This window comes from Nyctibius grandis, chromosome 7 (genome assembly GCF_013368605.1).
Source record: "Nyctibius grandis isolate bNycGra1 chromosome 7, bNycGra1.pri, whole genome shotgun sequence".
Taxonomy (NCBI): Eukaryota; Metazoa; Chordata; class Aves; order Nyctibiiformes; family Nyctibiidae; genus Nyctibius; species Nyctibius grandis.
The window spans coordinates 11,994,171-12,014,921 of record NC_090664.1 but is presented as its reverse complement, the minus strand read 5'-3'; the positions used below and the strand labels follow the sequence as shown (position 1 = coordinate 12,014,921).

Below are 20,751 nucleotides of genomic sequence, written 5' to 3'. Positions count from 1 at the left end.
GGTACACAGATGGGATGGTGATCCTTGTAGAAAAAATAGGGTATTTTCATTTGAAGAATTAAGTTTATTGTGCTTTATATAATATATAAAACTGCTACGTAACATTTCCGGAAGAACCACATGGGAAATTAGGGAGCAGCATGTTCCGAGAGTTGGCTTTTAGACCCTTGTCTCACCATCTCCCAAGTTCTCTTTCTACATCTTTCACTTGGCTTACACGCAGTCATGAAACAAGTGTTGATTTCATCTAACTGGTCCGTTTTAGTTCCCTTTTTCTTTTTGCAACAACGTGTTCACAAAAAGAAGCAGAGAAAGGAGTCAGCGTTAATCCTTTGTGTCTGTTGACAAAACTATTCCCCTCTTCATTGACTTACACAATGTAAGCACACGTGTTTTATATTTTGTGGACATACATTGCATAAGGTTCATGTGGATAACCATATACAGAAATGACCTGAATAGGAAAAAAGTTATTTTGGACAGTTATTCATCTGGAATTTTTTTAGTAACAAAATTGATGCTGACAGGAAGCAAAGGCTAGCTAAATGTATTCTTATTGCTACTTTTTCCAGGTTAATTTACAGGCCATATGTGAAAGGAAAGCATTAGTCACTTGGCACCCTGGCCAATAGTGCTGTAGATCATGTTATCTGATATCTATCGTGGAAGCATTTCTGATGGGTGTAGCAGTTTAGTAGATAATTTGGCTTACTTTTTTTTATTTTTTATGTTTTGGATAATTATTTGGTATTGCTTTGTTTTCTCTGTTGAAAATATGTGTAAACTACACCATTCACTTGCAAAGCTACCACACCAATGAATGATGTCTTAAGCTAAGGAGTTCTGATTCCTGCTCAGCAGGAAGTAGATTGATAGCTATAATAACATAATTTTTGGCATACTGGTTTTCTTGATAATTTTGTCTTGAGAGCTGTTATACTGGAAGTCCTGAGAAGGAGGAGGTCATGGGTCTGTGCACTGGGCTAATGGGATACACTTTGGTGTAACATGCTTTGGAGGTACTGTATTTGTAGCAGTTTCTCAAGACTGTGGAGCTCATAATTTGGCTCCACAGCCATTGCTTTAAAATGCTGTGGTGATGTGGGAGGTTAGCAGGAAAGAAATCCCTGTGTATAGACCATGAAATTAGTCAAAAAGTTTTATAGATTTATTTTTTTTTTAAAATCTCCTCAGCCTGATGTTTTCTGACTAGCTTAAATTCTTGCTTGATGGAGGAGTTCTGTCCCAGGTAATTTTTATTCCAGATAAACCTCATGAAAGGGTGCTAGAGATGAGTGTGCCCATGAAACTGAGCAGCTAGTCATCAGACAGTCAAACTCCACTGTCAAGATCCAAGTCAGGCAAGATAGCAGTATGTCTTTGGAAGTGCATAAGAATTTAAATAAATTGTTGTTCTTTACTTGGAAAGATACTGAGGTGAAACTTGCATATTTTCTTTGTAGCCTTGTTTTGTTCCTCCCTCCTGCTTTATTATTCATCATGCATCCTGCAGACTGAACTTTCTGGTTGCATTTCTAAAAAGCTGTATATTTTCTGTGTGCTCTGGTCATTTGGTTTTGATTGCAGTATATTTTGTTAACTGAGTTGAGACTTCCAAAGAAATGCATGGTATGAGCTCTAAACAAAGAGCGAATTAAGGGTAGCTTAACTTGTTTGAAAATACTATGGATTTCTTGCCTGATTAAAAGGCATGGAACTGATATAAAGTGGCAAGGATCAGTCATGCTAGTATAGGTGATGTTTTTTAAACATACAACTCTTCCTTAATCTCAAAGAAAATGTTATTAAAATAATATTTTTGAAAGTAATTTTTCATTTAAAACCCTTTCTAGTTTAATCTTAAATCTTGTGCTGGGTGCATGTAAGTAATTTCCTGACCTGTTTTTAACTCAAACATTGCAAAATTTGATTAGTGCATTGGGAACATGTATGCCTCTGAAAGAAAATGAAGCTAAAATTAAACAGATGGGTATGTGTTTATTGCCTGTGCAAAGCAAAATGCAAAGCTCAGATGTGAATAGTGAAATGCAAACTTGAGCTTTTTTCCTTGGAAGTTGTACATTCCTATTATTAGGAGAATTGTTTGCTAAGGGTAACAACAAGCACTTTGCTTAGTTATGATTAGTCTGATAATCTTTGTAGTAAAAAATGTGAAAAAAGCATCTTTTCATGTGATTGTTTTTAGGGAAAATCTAAAGTGTAGTGTCTGTCAGCTGACAGTTACTTTATTAAACTTGGAAAGTTACTTCATGAAAAAATAGTATAAGTGAGCATTATTTAACTTGGTGGAAGGAGGAAATTCCTATTTCAGAAGATGACAGTGTCATGTTGTGTGAAAAGACAGGTTTAAAAAGCGAGGTTCTACTCTGTTTCTATAGCAGTGCCTATTCAAAATGTCAGCAGCATCACTGCAAACTACAGCTTCGAGGACAGAAGTGAGCAGGCACACATGCCAGTCCAGACTGTCTTTTTGGGCGTGGAAATAGTAAAAGCAACTCCTGTATTAGTATTTAAAGGATGAGAAATAGTACACTATGAGAAACAGTTTATTCTCCCAGCTTCTGCGTTTTTCTATAAATACCAGCTTGGGAAAAGGAGATGTTTCTGGTATTTCTGGCATAATAGACTAGATCTTGTTAAAAGTCTGTACTTAACTCACTCTTTATTTCACAGAATCACAGAATGTTAGGGATTGGAAGGGACCTTGAAAGATCATCTAGTCCAATCCCCCTGCCGGGGCAGGATTGCCTAGACCATATCACACAGGAACGCGTCCAGGCGGGTTTTGAATGTCTCCAGAGAAGGAGACTCCACAACCTCTCTGGGCAGCCTGTTCCAGTGTTCAGTCACCCTCACCGTAAAGAAGTTTTTCCTCAAATTTAAGTGGAACCTCCTGTGTTCCAGCTTGCACCCATTGCCCCTTGTCCTGTCAAGGGATGTCACTGAGAAGAGCCTGGCTCCATCCTCTTGACACTTGCCCTTTACATATTCATAAACATTAATGAGGTCACCCCTCAGTCTCCTCTTCTCCAAGCTAAAGAGACCCAGCTCCCTCAGCCTCTCCTCATAAGGGAGGTGTTCCACTCCCTTAATCATCTTCGTGGCTCTGCGCTGGACTCTCTCTAGCAGTTCCCTGTCCTTCTTGAACTGAGGGGCCCAGAACTGGACACAATACTCCAGATGCGGCCTCACCAGGGCAGAGTAGAGGGGGAGGAGAACCTCTCTCGACCTGCTGACCACACCCCTTCTAATACACCCCAGGATGCCATTGGCCTTCTTGGCCACAAGGGCACACTGCTGGCTCATGGTCATCCTGCTGTCCACTAGGACCCCCAGGTCCCTTTCCCCTACGCTGGTCTCCAACAGGTCTGCCCCCAGCTTGTACTGGTACATGGGGTTGTTCTTGCCCAGATGCAGGACTCTACACTTGCCCTTGTTATATTTCATTAAATTTCTCCCCACCCAACTCTTCAGCCTCTCCAGGTCTCTCTGAATGGCTGCGCAGCCTTCCGTTGCGTCAGCCACTCCTCCCAGTTTTGTGTCATCAGCGAACTTGCTGACAGTGCACTCTAATCCCTCATCCAAGTCATTAATGAATATATTGAATAGAACTGGTCCCAGAACTGATCCTTGAGGGACTCCGCTAGACACAGACCTCCAACTGGACTCTGTCCCACTGACCACTACTCTCTGGCTTCTTTCCTTCAGCCAGTTCACAATCCACCTCACTACCCGATCATCCAGACCACACTTCCTCAGTTTAGCTGCGAGGATGCTGTGGGAGACCGTGTCAAACGCTTTACTGAAATCGAGATAGACCACATCCACAGCTTTACCATCATCTATCCACCGGGTAACATCCTCATAAAAGGCTATCAAGTTGGTTGAGCAAGACTTCCCGTTGGTGAAGCCATGCTGAGTGCCCCTAATGATCCCCCTATCCTTGATGTGCCTAGAGACAGCACCAAGGACAAGTTGTTCCATCAGTTTTCCAGGGATGGAGGTGAGGCTGACCGGTCTATAGTTCCCCGGGTCCTCCTTCTTGCCCTTTTTGAAGACTGGAGTGACATTCGCTTTCCTCCAGTCCTCAGGCACCTCTCCCCTTGCCCACGACTTAGCAAAGATGATGGAGAGTGGCCTAGCAATGACTTCCGCCAGCTCCCTCAGCACCCGCGGGTGCATCCCATCAGGGCCCATGGATTTATGGACGTCCAGGTTGCTTAACTGGTCCCTGACCCAGCCCTCATCAACCAAGACAGATTCCTCCTCTATCCTGACTTCTTCTGGGGCCACAGGGGTCCGGGGCTCCTCAGGACAGCCTCCAACAGTATAGACAGAGGCAAAGAAGGCATTCAGTAACTCCGCCTTCTTTTTATCCTCTGTCTCCATGGCCCCCACCTCATTCATCAGTGGGCCTACATTGCCTCTAGTGTTGGCTTTACCTGCAATGTATTTGAAGAAGCCCTTTCTGTTGTCCTTGACCTCTCTTGCAAGGTTTAATTCCAAGGAGGCCTTAGCTTTCCTAGTTGCCTCCCTACATCCTCTGACAACAGACTTATATTCCTCCCAAGTGGCCAGCCCCTCCTTCCACGATCTGTACACCCTCTTCTTCCACTTGGGTTTGCCCAGCAGTTCCCTGTTCAACCATGCAGGTCTCCTGGTACCCTTCCTTGACTTCCTACCTGTTGGGATGCTCTGATCGAGCTCGGAAGAAGCAGTCCTTGAATGCTAACCAACTATCTTGGGCCCCCTTACCTTCTAGTACCCTGTCCCATGGGATTTCCCCTAGCAATTGCTTGAAAAGGCCAAAGTTGGCCCTCCTGAAGTCCAGGGTTGTGATTCTGCTAGCTATTCTGTTCCTGCCACATGAGATCCTGAACTCTACCATCTCATGGTCACTACAACCAAGGCTGCCCTCAACCTTCACCTCTTCCACCAGACCCTCCTTGTTAGTGAGGATCAGATCCAGCAGCGCTCCTCTCCTAGTTGGCTCATCCACCATTTGCATCAGAAAGTTATCATCAATGCACTGGAGGAACCTCCTGGACTGGGGATGGCTGGCTGAGTAGGCCTCCCAGCAAATATCAGGGTAGTTGAAATCCCCCACAACAACCAGGCCCTGTAATTGCGAGACTGCTCTCAGCTGCCTGTAGAAGGCCTCATCACCCTCCTCATCCTGATCCGGTGGCCTGTAATAGACACCCACAACAGTATCACCCCTGCCAGCCTGCCCCTTAATTCGCACCCACAAACTCTCAACTCGCTCCTGATCCGCCCCTGGACAGAACTCAATACATTCTAGCTGCTCACTCACATAAAGAGCAACTCCACCACCTCTCCTTAGCGGCCTGTCTTTCCTGAACAGGACATGGCCATCCATGACCACATTCCAGTCATGCGAGGCATCCCACCAAGTCTCTGTAATTGCCACTAGATCATAGCCCCCCGACCGAACACGGATTTCTGACTCCTCCTGCTTATTCCCCATGCTGCGTGCATTGGTGTACAGGCATTTCAGGGAGCGAGCTGGGCACACCGGTTTCATCCCAGATTCATCTGACCTCTCTCATTCATGATGTGAAGCAAGGAGCTTCTCCAAGTTCATGTGTAAGCTGGAGGGAAAGGCTGTGCTGAGCTGTGACACTGCCTCAAGGAAGGCTGGATGTCCCAGGTGAATTATATTTATGCTTAGTTCTCTAATGATCGATTTAATTATGGAGAGGTAGTGGTTCCTCAGAAATGGCCTCAGAAGCTGTCTTCATGAGCACTCCACAAACTTACTGTAAACAGAGTAGGACTGTAAACGGGATATTTCTGAGCACTGACTGTGTAAGAGAACAATCTGGCAGCAAAGTCTGCAGACTTGTTAGCCTTGGTTTCTTGGTCATCTATTGACCTTGCATTTGTGACCTCTGGCACAAATCACTTTTCTCATTTGTTCTGACACATACTGTGAGCACTGCCTGGCATCAACGTTTCTTTCCTGGAGCGTAGCTTCGCTTTCCTGGTGATAAAATAACTGAATCCAATCCTTGCTTATGTTGTAGGACTAGGACTAATGCCAGTTTCTGGATACTAGACCAGCTAAAGACTTACCTGTTAGTGCAAAGTATTTTAGTAGCTTAAAACCATAGGCAATATAAAAAACACCCTGTGCATCTTGCTTACAGGATGTGCACTTTAATGACAAAAGCTGTTAATGCTGAGAAGGGGGAAATGTGTTTGCTCAAGCGTGAAGTGGTTTTGAGAGCTCTGAATCCCTCAGGCCAAGAGGAACATTGTGTTGCAGTAATTCTGGAGTTGTGGCGACAGTATTTTTGAACCTTTGGAACAACAGGTTTGTCTGTAGGCTGAAGTTGTCCTTGTTTATCGGGCTCTCAGACCCCCATGCTGTGTATGCACATACAGTCAGTCTTGGAGCTCACAGAAACATGGGTAGCTCTCTCCTCTTGGACAAATGTATACCCGTTGCAATTGCAGAAACTCCTGTAGCTTCAGGTGTAGGCTTTGGCAGTGGCAGTGTTCAGGATCAACCATATCAGATACAGAAAGATGTTTTCGCCAAATAGATACATGATTCTTCCTCCTCGGTCTGCTTCTCAGAGGATTACTATAGTGCTAGTGCCATTAGGCTCTTGTGTGTTAATTTGTGTTTTGCTTATAGCATCTTCCTGAAACAAACTCGGCTTAATGCCTGCACCCAGAGATTTCAAGTACCAAGCTGCCTGTTTTGGCCTTGTTTTGGACTGAAAGATGTCTCAGTCTGAAGTTTTGTGAGATTTTTTTTGTTGTTTTGTTTTTAAAAGGAGTGGCTCGTTCTTCAGTAAGGTCTAACTTTCAATGTGGTATAACTCAGTTCTCTACAGTATATTAGACACGAGAGAGTTGTCATAGATTCTTCAAGGATTTAAATGAAACCAGATGGTAGACCGTGTAAATTCATAGTTGTGACCTGAGGGTTATGTAGACCAGGATATAAGTCTCCTAGGTCTGGGTGTGTGTTCTAGAGCATAATCAGTTGCTTTGTTTCCTCATTATTTGCAAACTGTGTGAAAGAACATACAATGGGGACATTGTACAAACGAGGAGCTTAGTGTTTCAAAGTTAGACTCACAACTTCCCTTGTTTCCTACCGCATTTCCTCAGAAGTAACTAGTCTTGGTATGACTTGCTTAAAACAGTATTTCTGTTGCTCCAAAGACAAAGATTGCAAAAGGCAGAAGTAGACAACAGAACACCATAGGCCAAATCATACTGTAAATTATGATCAGGTAGTCTGCTTCAAAGTGGAAAGAAAAGTCAAAGCAGGCAAAGTTGGAGGGAAGGGGAAGCTTTAGTATTGAAGTGTTCAAGAAGTACATGGAAAAGCCCAGAAGTTGTTCAAAAATGTGTTTGTTTTTAGCTGAGCACTAAACACTCCCAGGGCTGTGGGATGTCAGTCTAACTTCACCCCTACCTCAGGACAGGAACAGCTCAATCTAGCTAAAACCGTGCTTGGGTGTAGTGTAACCTGTTTGTTCTTAAAGATAGTCAATAATAATAGCTCCACAGCCTCTGGGGCAACTTATTCCAGAGCTTTAACTATGTTTTTATCCTTGGAAATACTTAGTAATGTCAGACTTATAATCTTTTGGTTTTTTCTTTTTTTTTTAAAAGGTTATCCCATAGACCTCAAAATCCCAAAACCAAAAAACAAAAAAAACCACAAAACAACAACCTAATCTTACACTAGTAAAGTGTTTACAGTTCTTAAGGACATCTGAACTCTGTCTTTTGGTGTCTCCTAGGATTCTGTAAACAATAATTGATTCATTTCTCATTTGTTTTTTCTCTTCTCATTAGAATATAGTAGCAGTAGGAGCTGGGTTCTGTGATGCCCTTTGCTGTGGTGACAATACCAAAGCTGCTGTTATTCGCCTTGGCCTAATGGAGATGATTGCCTTTGCCAGAATTTTTTGCAAAGGACAGGTGTCTACTGCTACTTTCATGGAGAGCTGTGGAGTTGCTGATCTCATCACAACGTGTTACGGTGGCCGGAATCGACGTATAGCAGAAGCGTTTGTTAAAACTGGAAAGGTACCTTATTCACTGGGTGAAATCCATTGTTACAAGTACTGGCACTTCTGGTTTGTTGGAGTAATGTTTGTACAGTTATCTGAGACATGCTAGCTTTACTGAGTACCCTTCTCTTTCCCCTCATTTTTGAGTGTTTTACAAGGCTAGAATGAGTGTAAAGGTGTTAAAAAGGAGGGGTGATTATAAAAAAACAAAAAGCTGGAGGGATAAGATGATGGGAGATGCAGATTTGAGAAGGAGAATATTTACAAACAAGAATATAGGAGAATATTGTATATGCTCACTCAAGTACACTTTTGAGAAAGGAAAAACCCTCAGTAACATCTTTTTTTTTTCTATCCAGATGATGTTGTCAGGCTTATGAAAACTTTATCATAGCTCTCTTTTTCTCCCCCCTCCCCCCACCCCGCCCCTGCACCATTGTTTAGTCTATTGAAGAATTGGAGCAAGAAATGTTGAATGGTCAGAAACTGCAAGGACCACAGACTTCTGCAGAAGTGTATCGCATCCTCAAGCAGAAAGGAATGCTGGAAAAGTAAGTAAGAACAGATAAAGGAAGTTCCACATACCTCTTTTTTACCTCCATAACTCTTTTTGCATTTTTAGTCTTGATATCTTCATGAAGGTAATAGCCAAAACGAAAATAACTGTAATAAAAGTAGCTTAATCCCCATGTAAAATCACAGAGAGAAGTGAATAAAACCTCAAAATAATATTGCTGCAGATAGAGCTAATAGTGTGGCATTAAATTTGTGAATGCCCTTCTGTTTACAGAATGTATTATTGCCTCCTGCTATCACAGAAGAGCATAGCAGAGTGTGTTTTAACATGTGAAAAGAATAAAATACATAAAAATAGAAGCTGAGCTTCCTAAGGAGACTTGTGAAGAGGCTCTACAGCTCATTTCATAGCAGTAAATTCACTGCTGATCTCCAAGGAGAGGATCTTTGTTATTGAGGATCTGTATAGCTGATCAGCTGAATAGAGTGGCTGCTTCTGTCCACATGTATTCTAGCTTAGATACCGCAGTTCTCTTTCCTAATGTGACTTCCAGTTTGGTCTAGGATAAAACCTGCCACCTGCTTGTCTAGGTCAGGTTTTTGTGGCATGGAATTAAGCAGGTTGTCCTGGGTTTTTTATTAGAGTCAGAACATATATGATTCCCAAAGCCACACACAGTTGTCTCCTTATGAGATTAAGGGATGCATTCTCTCTATCTGTTCCTGTTTGTAGATGAGGCAAAATCAGAAAATAAATGACTACCAGTCAGAAGACCAAGCATTATTACTTTTTTTTTCAAAACAGTTTTTAAAGTCTAGTTTTAATGAATCAGCTGCATTAAATTGCTTATTTTTTAACATTATCTTTGGGAGTAAGGCACTTAAGTCTGTCTCTGCAGCGTACAGTAATTAAGCTAACTGCAGAAAAAAAATCTAATTAAAATCTTGGCTTCAGTCCTTGCTGTTTATGATTCCCTAAATGAGACAGGATGCTGTGTTTGGGGTTTTTTTTGTTTAGTTGGTTGTTTTTTTCCCTGTTCTATATTACAACAAATAGAGTGCATTATAGAAGAATTTGGGTTGTGTTTTTAATCAAAAATATGAAAACAGAGTTGCTAATTTTGGTTTGGTATACCAACATTCAGTTCTTCATGAAAGGTCTCATTCAACAAGACTCTTGAAAGCAACTTTCAAAGTGTTCTTCAAAAACTCTCTTGCTATTGCTTTAAAACACAAAACGCAGTAAACCAGCCATGGTTTCAAAGTGAAGAGGTAAGAGTCTCTAGTACGAGTAAAATTTCATATTCTTACCCTACAGAAAGAGTCCCAAGGCTACGTAAAAATATGCAAAAGTCGAAGTTCAGTAGAAGAGCCTTGGTAGCAGGGTTGATGCCTGTTGTAATTTGCATTGCAATTTGTTTTTTCATTTCAACGGTTGTAGAACTAGCCCTCTTAGTGTGCTCAGACATAAGATGCATTTGGAGTTGGCTGGCCCTGAGCCTGTGGACAGCCTGGATTTTGCTTTCCCTGTGTGAAGTGTGGCAGGCTGTGCACAGCAGAGTAATGTTCTCTGTGATAAACAGCAAGACTGAGGTATCAAGATATAGTTTATAGTAGTGGTACTTCTTCACCGAGAAGTAACTGCCAGTACTGTATCTAAAGCTGTGTGAAGCTTGCTTTTGCTTCAGCAGGTTCACATGTTTTGTGGCCACCTCCAGTAAAATCTCACCTAGGCATAACAAATTTTATATTAGTGCCTACATTTAAATTTTTATGGTAAAAGCAAATTCAGCCCCCACCAGCCCAATATATTCTACAAAACAGGTGATAAGTGAGGCATGTTACGCATTTACATTTATTAATTTTTTTTTCTGCATATTTCCTGGTAGGGGTTTTGCAACCTAAACACTGTAGCATTGGATTTGAAAGAGCAGCTATGTGTCTACATGCTAATTTTGGTTCCACCGATGAAATAAAACCAAAAAGCAAGTCAGCTGGATTGACCTGAAATAGTTTTTGCTATTGCTGCTATTTTTGTCCTGTTCTGCACAAAAATAAACTAAAAGAAATGGAAATGCATTCATAGCAGGACATTAAAATGTTTCAGATAATTCCAAATGTAGCATTTAATTTTTGAGCACTTACAATAAACACCATAGAAACAACAGACTAAATTCACAAGCATGTCCATTCCCCCACTTTTTCCTCCCCAGTAATGCAAAGTATTGCATTCAGCCAAGCACAAATCCTGTACCTGCCCTCGAGAATGCAGTAGTCACCATGCTGTGTTGGTACTCCTGAATAGCTCACGGCTTCCCTTGTGACCTCTGGTTCACTTTGAGGAGTCTAGTTCAGAGCTATGTGGTGATACCAGAGTTACCTCAGTATGACACACGCTAGCAGAGCGTACTGGCAAGCATATATGGTGCTCGGTACTGCGCAGTGCTGCATTTGTGCATTACAGGGAAAGCTTTAGAGTGACTGATGAGAACACTGTCCTGGGGAGACAGTCCTGGTCCAGATATATTCTGAATCACTCAGAAATTAACTATTTCACCATCTCTGATGCTCCTTATTTTTTATTTCAGTCAAAATAATGTAGTGTGTTTGGTCAAAATTTATCAATATAAAAGGCCACACTGAAATGGCATATTTAGTCTGGTGAACAGATAATTAATCCCTAAAATTCACCAGGCTCTGTATGAAAATGGGACTTGTCTGGCTGTCACTGTCCAGGATGGACAGAAAGCAAATATAAATTTCTGTAAAGTATCTTGGCTGTAACAAGCCTTCCGATTATCAGAGAAGCCTGAATAATTTGAGGGTTGTTGGAAATGTGGCCAATTTAAAAAAGAAAAAAAAGAAGAGATTGAATTCAGTGTTTCAAAATCCACATTTAATTTTGAACTCTTATTAAAAACTTGACCTTCAATTTCTTCTCAGGTCTCTTTGTGTCATATTCTGGAATTGTATTATGAAATTATTGCTCAGAGATAATGTGTAACTGATGTGCCAGTCATCCTTTTTAACCATAGATGAGTACTGCTATAAGAATGTCAAGGAAAGATGCAAGTGTTTTTAATTTTTTAATTTTTTAGATCACTTAATGGTTGTGCCATACATAATGAATGTTGCAGGCTCTATTATAGCTAGCTAGGCTTCTGAGAGTGACTCATTTCAGAGATGCATGGAGGTTCTGTATTTATCCAGTGCTTTTCAGCCTGGTGTTAGCACTTGACAAATATTTAAAGAAATTGATTTTTCGGTCTCTCTCTTTCCTCTCCCTCTCCTCACCCCATTTTATTTCTTTCATTTAAGAAAATGTTACAGAATAAACTTACGCTGTGTTTGCTTTCCCCACCCTGTTTCCTCAGGTTTCCACTATTCACTGCTGTGTATCAAATCTGCTATGAAGGGAAGCCTGTCAGAGAGATGATATCCTGCCTTCAGAGTCATCCAGAGCACATGTAAAATCAGTCAGGCCATCATACTAATGCAGCTTTCTGCCTTTTAAATTTGTATTTGGGTGTATTTGGGATGTATCATTAAACTTCGTTCAAAGCTGCTCAATAGGCAACAGTAACAACACGAATGTCTCTGAAAGGGTATTGTTTTTTGTTTTACAGCCTAGTTTGACATAGCATGCAGTGTTGACTTGGTGATTGTCATTTTACTGGTTAAAATACAACTGTTTTAAGATGCGCAATGCAAAAGTTGCACTACATATCTAGTGTATATGCACAAGTGTACCTTGTGTGTGTTCCTACACCATAAAACACAATGTTTTGTTGTCTCTTATTAAGGCCTAGTTCAAAATCCACTGGACACCATGGGAAGAATCCCACTGGTTTTGGTGGAGACTGAATCGAACCTGTAACCTTGAAATATTAGGAGTCTTTCCATTAGAACTTGGTTTTATTGTGCATACACATTGAAATTTTAACATTTTGCGTGCTTACTGTTATATTAATTTAAGCAATATTAGTGCAGAACAAGTGGTAGCAGTTATTCAGGGGGCTACAGGGATATTTTAATGAACTCTGGTGGAGAATATTTTTATTTTTGAAAGTCTTTAAAACCGTCAGACTATTTTGAAACCAATTTCTAAGTGAATTTGAAGTTCGTAATTACTCTGTTTTAAAGGGAATATGCTAGAGGGGGATTGTTACCTCCCCTTGTGTTTTTTAATCCTTGCATTTTTGTATTTCTCTGTTTTTCCCTTGCTGTCCCCAGATGTTAGGCTCTTCTAGAATCCCATTCCCCAAAACAAGTGGGAGATGTTGATCTGGGGATTCTGAACCCTGGAGCCTAGGGTTCATTTTAGTGTTGTACCTGTGGTCGTTCTCCACTAGTATTATTTGGTGGGTGGGGAAGGTTACTCTTGGGGTATCCACTGCTTAAAATTGTCATGCTGTGTTTCTGGCTTAGCCATCAGCTACAAAGTGTTGCACTCCACACAACACTCCAAGGAATCTTTGGGGAATTCTCTGGTAGATCATGCTTGGGTTGTCAAAAGGGTTATGTGCAGTATGCTGACTGCATTCATTTCAGTGCCTGCCAGTGACTGACACAGCAACTGGACTGTCTAGTCCTGAACCAGCCTCCCCAGAGAAATGAATTCTGGAGTTACTTTTTCACTGGACAAAACTTTAATGGGTACTGGATCAAGTCCTTTATGACCGATCTCCCAGAAAGCTTCTCAAAGGCATCCGTGTCTTTTATTCCCCAGGTATCTCAGCTAGGTTTTTTTCAGGCACCTTTGCTTTATGAGGGAGGTTAATTTTATTTATTATTGGAAAATTTGTGATTTTCTGGAGTTTGGGGATGGGGTTGGCTAGGTAAATGAAATCTGTTTTGCTTTTCTTGTATACTAAACTATTTTTTTTGGTAAAATATATGCTAGGTGCATAAAGAGTGGACTCATTCTTGCAGCTGAGAGACAAGGGTTAGCACTGAGATTTACAGAGCTCAACAAGAATGCCCATCCGCTCTGAATAACCACTCCAAACCTCAGAGCAGTATCGGAACTGTTGTTCACTGTTCTCAGTGATGTTTTTAGACCAGGATTTGTGACTGCAAGCCCATCCTGAAGCTTTAAATAGTCATTCAAAACTTGCTAAAACAAAGGGGTGCCTGGAAATAATTGTCATAGTTCCTTAAGTAGCCTGAATTACTCTGAAATAGGCGAGCATTGGGGTAGCTTTGTAGAGACAGGAAGATGCTTCAGCTCAGGGGTACCATTTCTTATGCTCCTATAATGTTCTGCATTAATGTTTGGAAGATCTCATGAATGTCACCAGATATTCATCGATAAGAAAAGTTATTTTGCCTTATTTCTGATTTAGATATAACAGGTGGCTAGAAGTTGACTAACATCAGGTGTTCATCCTGCTGTCCACTAGGACCCCCAGGTCCCTTTCCCCTACGCTGGTCTCCAACAGGTCTGTCCCCAACTTGTACTCATACATGGGGTTGTTCTTGCCCAGATGCAGGACTCTACACTTGCCCTTGTTATATTTCATTAAATTTCTCCCCACCCAACTCTTCAGCCTCTCCAGGTCTCTCTGAATGGCTGCGCAGCCTTCTGGTGCATCAGCCACTCCTCCCAGTTTTGTGTCATCAGCGAACTTGCTGACAGTGCACTCTATTCCCTCATCCAAGTCATTAATGAATATATTGAATAGTACTGGTCCCAGTACCGACCCTTGAGGGACTCCGCTAGACACAGGCCTCCAACTGGACTCTGTCCCATTGACCACCACTCTCTGGCTTCTTTCCTTCAGCCAGTTCACAATCCACCTCACTACCCGATCATCCAGACCACACTTCCTCAGTTTAGCTGTGAGGATGCTGTGGGAGACCGTGTCGAACGCTTTACTGAAATCAAGATAGACCACATCCACAGCTTTACCATCATCTGTCCACCGGGTTATGTCCTCATAAAAGGCTATCAAGTTGGTTGAGCATGACTTCCCGTTGGTGAAGCCATGCTGAGTGCCCCTAATGATCCCCCTATCCTTGATGTGCCTAGAGACAGCACCAAGGACAAGTTGTTCCATCAATTTTCCAGGGATGGAGGTGAGGCTGACCGGTCTATAGTTCCCCGGGTCCTCCTTCTTGGCCTTTTTGAAGACTGGAGTGACATTCGCTTTCCTCCAGTCCTCAGGCACCTCTCCCGTTGCCCACGACTTAGCAAAGATGATGGAGAGTGGCCTAGCAATGACTTCCGCCAGCTCCCTCAGCACCCGCGGGTGCATCCCATCAGGGCCCATGGATTTATGGACGTCCAGATTGCTTAATTGGTCCCTGACTGTCACGGTTTAAAGCTGGGCTGGCGATTAAACCTGCAGCAGACGCTCTCTGTTAACCCTCCCCCCCCACCCAAAGGGAAAGGGAAAAGGGAGAGAGACTTACGGGTTGGAAAGTTAAAACAGTTTTAATAAACCTATAATAATGAAAAAGAGTATAATAATAATATTGGAATAATCAAATATATACAAATATATATACAAAACCAAGATCGAGCTCCCCCGATGTCGGCAACGTCACCACCGGCACTGCAGGGCAGGCTCCGGGAAGGCCCAGGCTGGGCCTAGCGACGGTCGAGAGCTGGATTCAGGGATGCACAGATCGGGATCGGGGGCAGCAGGAAAACAGTCGGAGTCCTCCTTGGACACCGGCCATAGCAGAAAGAGCAAGAGCGAGCAAGAGGGGGCAAGAGGAGCCAGAGGGAGACCCTCGTGATCCCCCCGCTTTATACCGAGAATGACGTGTATGGGATGGAATAGCCTCGTTGGTCAATTTTGGGTCACCTGCCCTGTCTGCTCCCCCCTGCAGCTGCGACCCCCCCTTCAGCTTTTCACTTGTAAGCAGTGAGGAATCCAGCAGTGACCTTGGTTTCTCTAAGAAAAAGTACAGCAAGAGCCTTACTGCACAACATCCCTACCGGTGCCTCAGCGATAACTACAAACTTCGAGCGTTATCAGTCCTGGAAGCAGACACTGTCTGCAAAAACATGCAGTTAGTTTCAGAAAGTGCAGTTATTTAGAGGAGACTTAGCTGAAAGTAAAAATCACTGAAAGGAAAATCGGCCTGGTTTAGGCCAAACCAGGACACTGACCCAGCCCTCATCAACCAAGGCAGATTCCTCCTCTATCCTGACTTCTTCTGGGGCCTCAGGGGTCCGGGGCTCCTCAGGACAGCCTCCAGCAGTATAGACAGAGGCAAAGAAGGCATTCAGTAACTCTGCCTTCTTTTTATCCTCTGTCTCCATGGCCCCCACCTCATTCATCAGTGGGCCTACATTGCCTCTAGTGTTGGTTTTACCTGCAATGTATTTGAAGAAGCCCTTTCTGTTGTCCTTGACCTCTCTTGCAAGGTTTAATTCCAAGGAGGCCTTAGCTTTCCTAGTTGCCTCCCTACATCCTCTGACAACAGACTTATATTCCTCCCAAGTGGCCAGCCCCTCCTTCCATGATCTGTACACTCTCTTCTTCCACTTGAGTTTCCCCAGCAGTTCCCTGTTTAACCATGCAGGTCTCCTGGTACCCTTCCTTGACTTCCTACCTGCTGGGATGCTCTGATCTTGAGCTTGGAAGAAGCAGTCCTTGAATGCTAACCAACTATCTTGAGCCCCCTTACCTTCTAGTACCCTGTCCCATGGGATTTCCCCTAGCAATTGCTTGAAAAGGCCAAAGTTGGCCCTCCTGAAGTCCAGGGTTGTGATTCTGCTAGCTATTCTGTTCCTGCCACATGAGATCCTGAACTCTACCATCTCATGGTCACTACAACCAAGGCTGCCCTCAACCTTCACTGCTTCTCTACTCTGCCCTGGTGAGGCCGCATCTGGAATATTGTGTCCAGTTCTGGGCCCCTCAGTTCAAGAAGGACAGGGAACTGCTAGAGAGAGTCCAGCGCAGAGCCACAAAGATGATTAAGGGAGTGGAACATCTCCCTTATGAGGAGAGGCTGAGGGAGCTGGGTCTCTTTAGCTTAGAGAAGAGGAGACTGAGGGGTGACCTCATTAATGTTTATAAATATGTAAAGGGCAAGTGTCAAGAGGATGGAGCCAGGCTCTTCTCAGTGACATCCCTTGACAGGACAAGGGGCAATGGGTGCAAGCTGGAACACAGGAGGTTCCACATAAATATGAGGAAAACCTTCTTTACGGTGAGGGTGACTGAACACTGGAACAGGCTGCCCAGAGAGGTTGTGGAGTCTCCTTCTCTGGAGACATTCAAAACCCGCCTGGACGCGTTCCTGTGTGATACGATCTAGGTAATCCTGCTCCGGCAGGGGGATTGGACTAGATGATCTTTCGAGGTCCCTTCCAATCCCTAACATTCTGTGATTCTGTGATTGTTTGTGGCAGTTGAGGAGATCACTGATAGAGCTGACTTGGAGTAAGCACTCTGCTAAGACAATTAAAAGGATGTGTTAAGATTGGAAGCACTGTTACACTAACGCACACGTGGAGCGTACACTCCTCATTACTGCATAACTTTCAGTGTGTTTGCTTATGCTTTGTGTTGGCTTTTTTTTAATACCAAGCTGATTGGCTTTGCCTTTATATGTGTATATATACATATATATATAAACTTTTTTTTACATGCAGCGTGTAGAACAGTAGCATTTTGTAAGATACATAAAGGGCTATATGAGCTAAATGTGGTAAATTAATATATATTTTAAGATTATTTCTTTATTATTCCAATACTACTTCTACCACTGAAACCCCAAAATCTTAATTGTTCTTGTTTTGTAGAGAAGCCTATTCTAAGGCAAATCCAGAGAAAAGGTTTTTGTGGAATTCTTTCCTCCAGTCTGTAATGATATTCTTGTTCTTTTCAGACAAAAAGTGAGATTTCAGTAGCTAAAATAATTTATTTAAATTTCTATAGATACTTCACCATTTGTGTTTGCTTTTCAGTGCTTCAGAACATTCAGCTTGGCACTAGGTATTTTTCCCCCACTAATATTTACTGCTCCTTAAAAGACTGTGGTATGATACTGGAACTGAATGATTAGAATCCCGTTCTACAAACACTCTGTTTTGCCTAGTACAGGGATAGTCTTAGTGAAAACATTAACCTCTGTGTAAGGTTTTTGCATAGAAGGTCGTAAATTTGTAACTAATTCTTGATTTATGAACATTAATTGCTAAGGAAGGCATTATCTTCTGATGATACATACTCAACTTACCCTAGACATGTGTACTGATTTTTGTTTAAAGATTGTGAATGTGTGCCCATTTGAAGAGTTAGTACAAATAAACATTTTTGTCTTGGGAATCACTTTGGTTTCTGTTGTCTCATTTTACACAGCTTGCGATTAATATTTTATTCACTTGATGGAATGTAGGTTTTTATGGATATGGTATTTAATGGTAGCAGATATGAGATTGCCATGCAAGAACTTACATTTTAAAAAGAGCTATTTGATATCCAGATGTCACCAGTTTTGTTTCTGTCCGTTAGTGAAACAATTTCAATGAAATGCTGTCTGACCTCTGAAACACGTTCTTGTCTTTAGTTCCTTGAGTTGCTGTGTGAGCCACTGGAGGGCACTGGTGGGTCAGGGACCAATTCTGCCTGCTCCGCAGTTACTTTTCTTCCCATTTATTTCTGAATTTCCTTAGGTTCCTGTATGACTGCGGCTGTCCTACACTGTGTTCCTTGTGTTTGCAGATGGTTATAGTTCAGCACCAGGTGCATGTGTTCTGGATCTACTGGAAGTGAGAGAAGGATCTTGCCATAAAACACCCAACACCTTATTACCTCTGCCCAAGGCCCTGTCTTGCCTGTTGTCTAAAACCCTCCCAGTACAGGGCAATAGGCACTGCCTCAGCTCTTGGACAATATGGTCTGTGAGATCTTTCAGCATCACTTGGGTTCCTGTAACGTCCAGACAGCAATGCTTGTTTCTGTTGCATCTTGAAGTTGCAAGAGCCTGGAAAATGATGAGAGCCCATTGTGCTCAGTTTTGCCAGTTTTTACATCAGCAAAAGGGGTTGGAGGTGTCACAAGTGTTTAACCAGGGAAAGGAAGGTCTATTACTTAGTTGTGGGGCACCATACTGTAAAAGAAGTATGGGTTTTTTTGGTGGACAGAATAATGCACTGTCTACCTGAAAGCCTCAAAGCATTTAATAAAATGAGAGCAATGTCCTCATTTAGAAATAGGGATACTGAGACAGGTAAAGGTGGTTGCCCAGCAAAGCTGTGACTGGATGCATTTTATTCCTAATTTTAAGCCACAGTTTCAGCCATTAGGTCATTTCTCATTGTACTTTTAGCTCAAAATTGTGTTTATTTTAAGAGTGCATGAAATCAACTAGTAGAATAAATATGTAGGTATCTAAAACGTACCATCCAAAGGGCCTTTAATTCTAGTAAGTCTGAGTCAACAGAAAAGTAAAAACGATCACAAAAGAATTAGGATGGATATGTTTCTCCCATACTGGCATTATTTTCTGAAGGAGTGTTGCTTTCTTACTAAATCAGTGCTTACAGGCTGGGTGTCTTTGATTGTCTGACTAAATAACACCAGGCTGGCCCTGAGATACAGGAAATAGAGCAGACAAGGAGTCCGTTTCCAACAGCCTGTGCTGATGCTTCTTCATAGTGCTCCCACCCTGGACGTCACTGTAAGGCTGGAGTCGTATGAATGAAGTGCATAGATATCAGAGGGGCTGATTAATGCTGAAATAAAATGTTGTCCCGGAACACGTAGCACTTCATATTTTTAAAGTGTAAAACTATTTGTCTTCTGCCTGTCTCCTGGCCACAGGGCATTTTCTCCTGTGATTTGCCATGAGCTGATAGAAATCTGAGCACTAAAACTTTGTCACGGTTTAAAGCTGGGCCGGCTATTAAACCTATGGCAGATGCTCTCTGTTAACCCTCCCCCCCTCCCCCGCAAAGGGAAAGGGAAAAGGGAGAGAGGCTTCCGGGTTGGAAAGTTAAAACAGTTTTAATAAACTATAATAATGAAAAAGAGTATAATAACAATAATAGAAATAATCAAATATATACAAATATATATATATACAAAACCAAGATTGAGCTCCCCTGAAGTCAGCCACGTCACCCCCAGCACTGCAGGGCAGGCTCCGGGAAGGCCCAGGCTGGGCCTAGTGACGGTCGAGAGCTGGATTCAGGAATGCACAGATCGGGATTGGGGGCAGCAGGAAAACAGACAGAGTCCTCCTTCGACACCGGCCATAGCAGAAAGAGGGCGAGACCCTCGTGATCCCCCCGCTTTATACTGAGAATGACGTGTATGGGATGGAATACCTCGTTGGTCAATTTTGGGTCACCTGCCCTGTCCGCTCCCCCCTGCAGCTGCGACCCTCCCTTCGGCTCTTCACTCGTAAGCAGTGAGGAATTCAGCAGTGACCTTGGTTTCTCTCAAGAACAAGTACAGCAAGAGCCTTTCTGCACAACATCCCTACCGGTGCCTCAGTGATAACTACAAACTTCGAGCGTTATCAGTCCTGGAAGCAGACACTGTCTGCAAAAACATGCAGTTAGTTTCAGAAAGTGCAGTTACTTAGAGGAGACTTAGCTGAAAGTAAAAATCACTGAAAGGAAAATCAGCCTGGTTTAGGCCAAACCAGGACACACTTCTATTTTGAATAATGGATGAGAAGAGTATCTGCCTTCAGTCCCAGCATGGGCAAAGGAGAGGTGTTTGGCATTTAGATTAAATGAAACCTAGTTCTCTTATCAGTCTGTTCTACCTTGATTTCAGATTCCTGCCAATATGCTTTGGGTAGGGACTTTTAGATACTCTCAATCTATCAGTCTAATCCTGCTCTTATTGAAAGCAATTGCAGAACTGGATTTTAAGAGGAGAACAGTAGGGTGACACCCAGCAGAACAGTACCTCTGTTGGAGTTCCCCATGTCTAAACTGAATTTACCTATTTGTTATATTTACCTTTTACCTACAGTATCTGTTTTAGAGAGATGTTGTGAAGGGTAATTGTAGGGAGCATTGGAAACTGTATGTTGATTATTTCAGTAAGGTACTAGAAACAGCATGAATTAGTGCTTCTAAATGTATGTCCTTCTTGTGACTCATGCTGAAGGAATTAGTGAATAATAACTAAAGAACAGCTCTGACCTGTGAGCAGTCTTGATTGTTTAGGTGGGA

At 42.5% G+C, this 20,751-nt stretch overlaps 1 protein-coding gene across 1 annotated transcript in view; it reads left to right on the top strand.

Moving 5' to 3' along the window:
• GPD1L (glycerol-3-phosphate dehydrogenase 1 like) overlaps positions 1 to 17,890 on the top strand; it is a 30,386-nt gene extending 12,496 nt beyond the window's left edge. The window contains exons 6-8 of the mRNA XM_068404732.1: positions 7,864 to 8,097; positions 8,526 to 8,632; positions 11,972 to 17,890. Coding sequence (XP_068260833.1) covers positions 7,864 to 8,097; positions 8,526 to 8,632; positions 11,972 to 12,068 — 438 coding nt within the window. The 3' untranslated portion in view covers positions 12,069 to 17,890. The remainder of the gene's footprint in view (positions 1 to 7,863; positions 8,098 to 8,525; positions 8,633 to 11,971) is intronic.
• Positions 17,891 to 20,751: the final 2,861 nt, after the last annotated feature.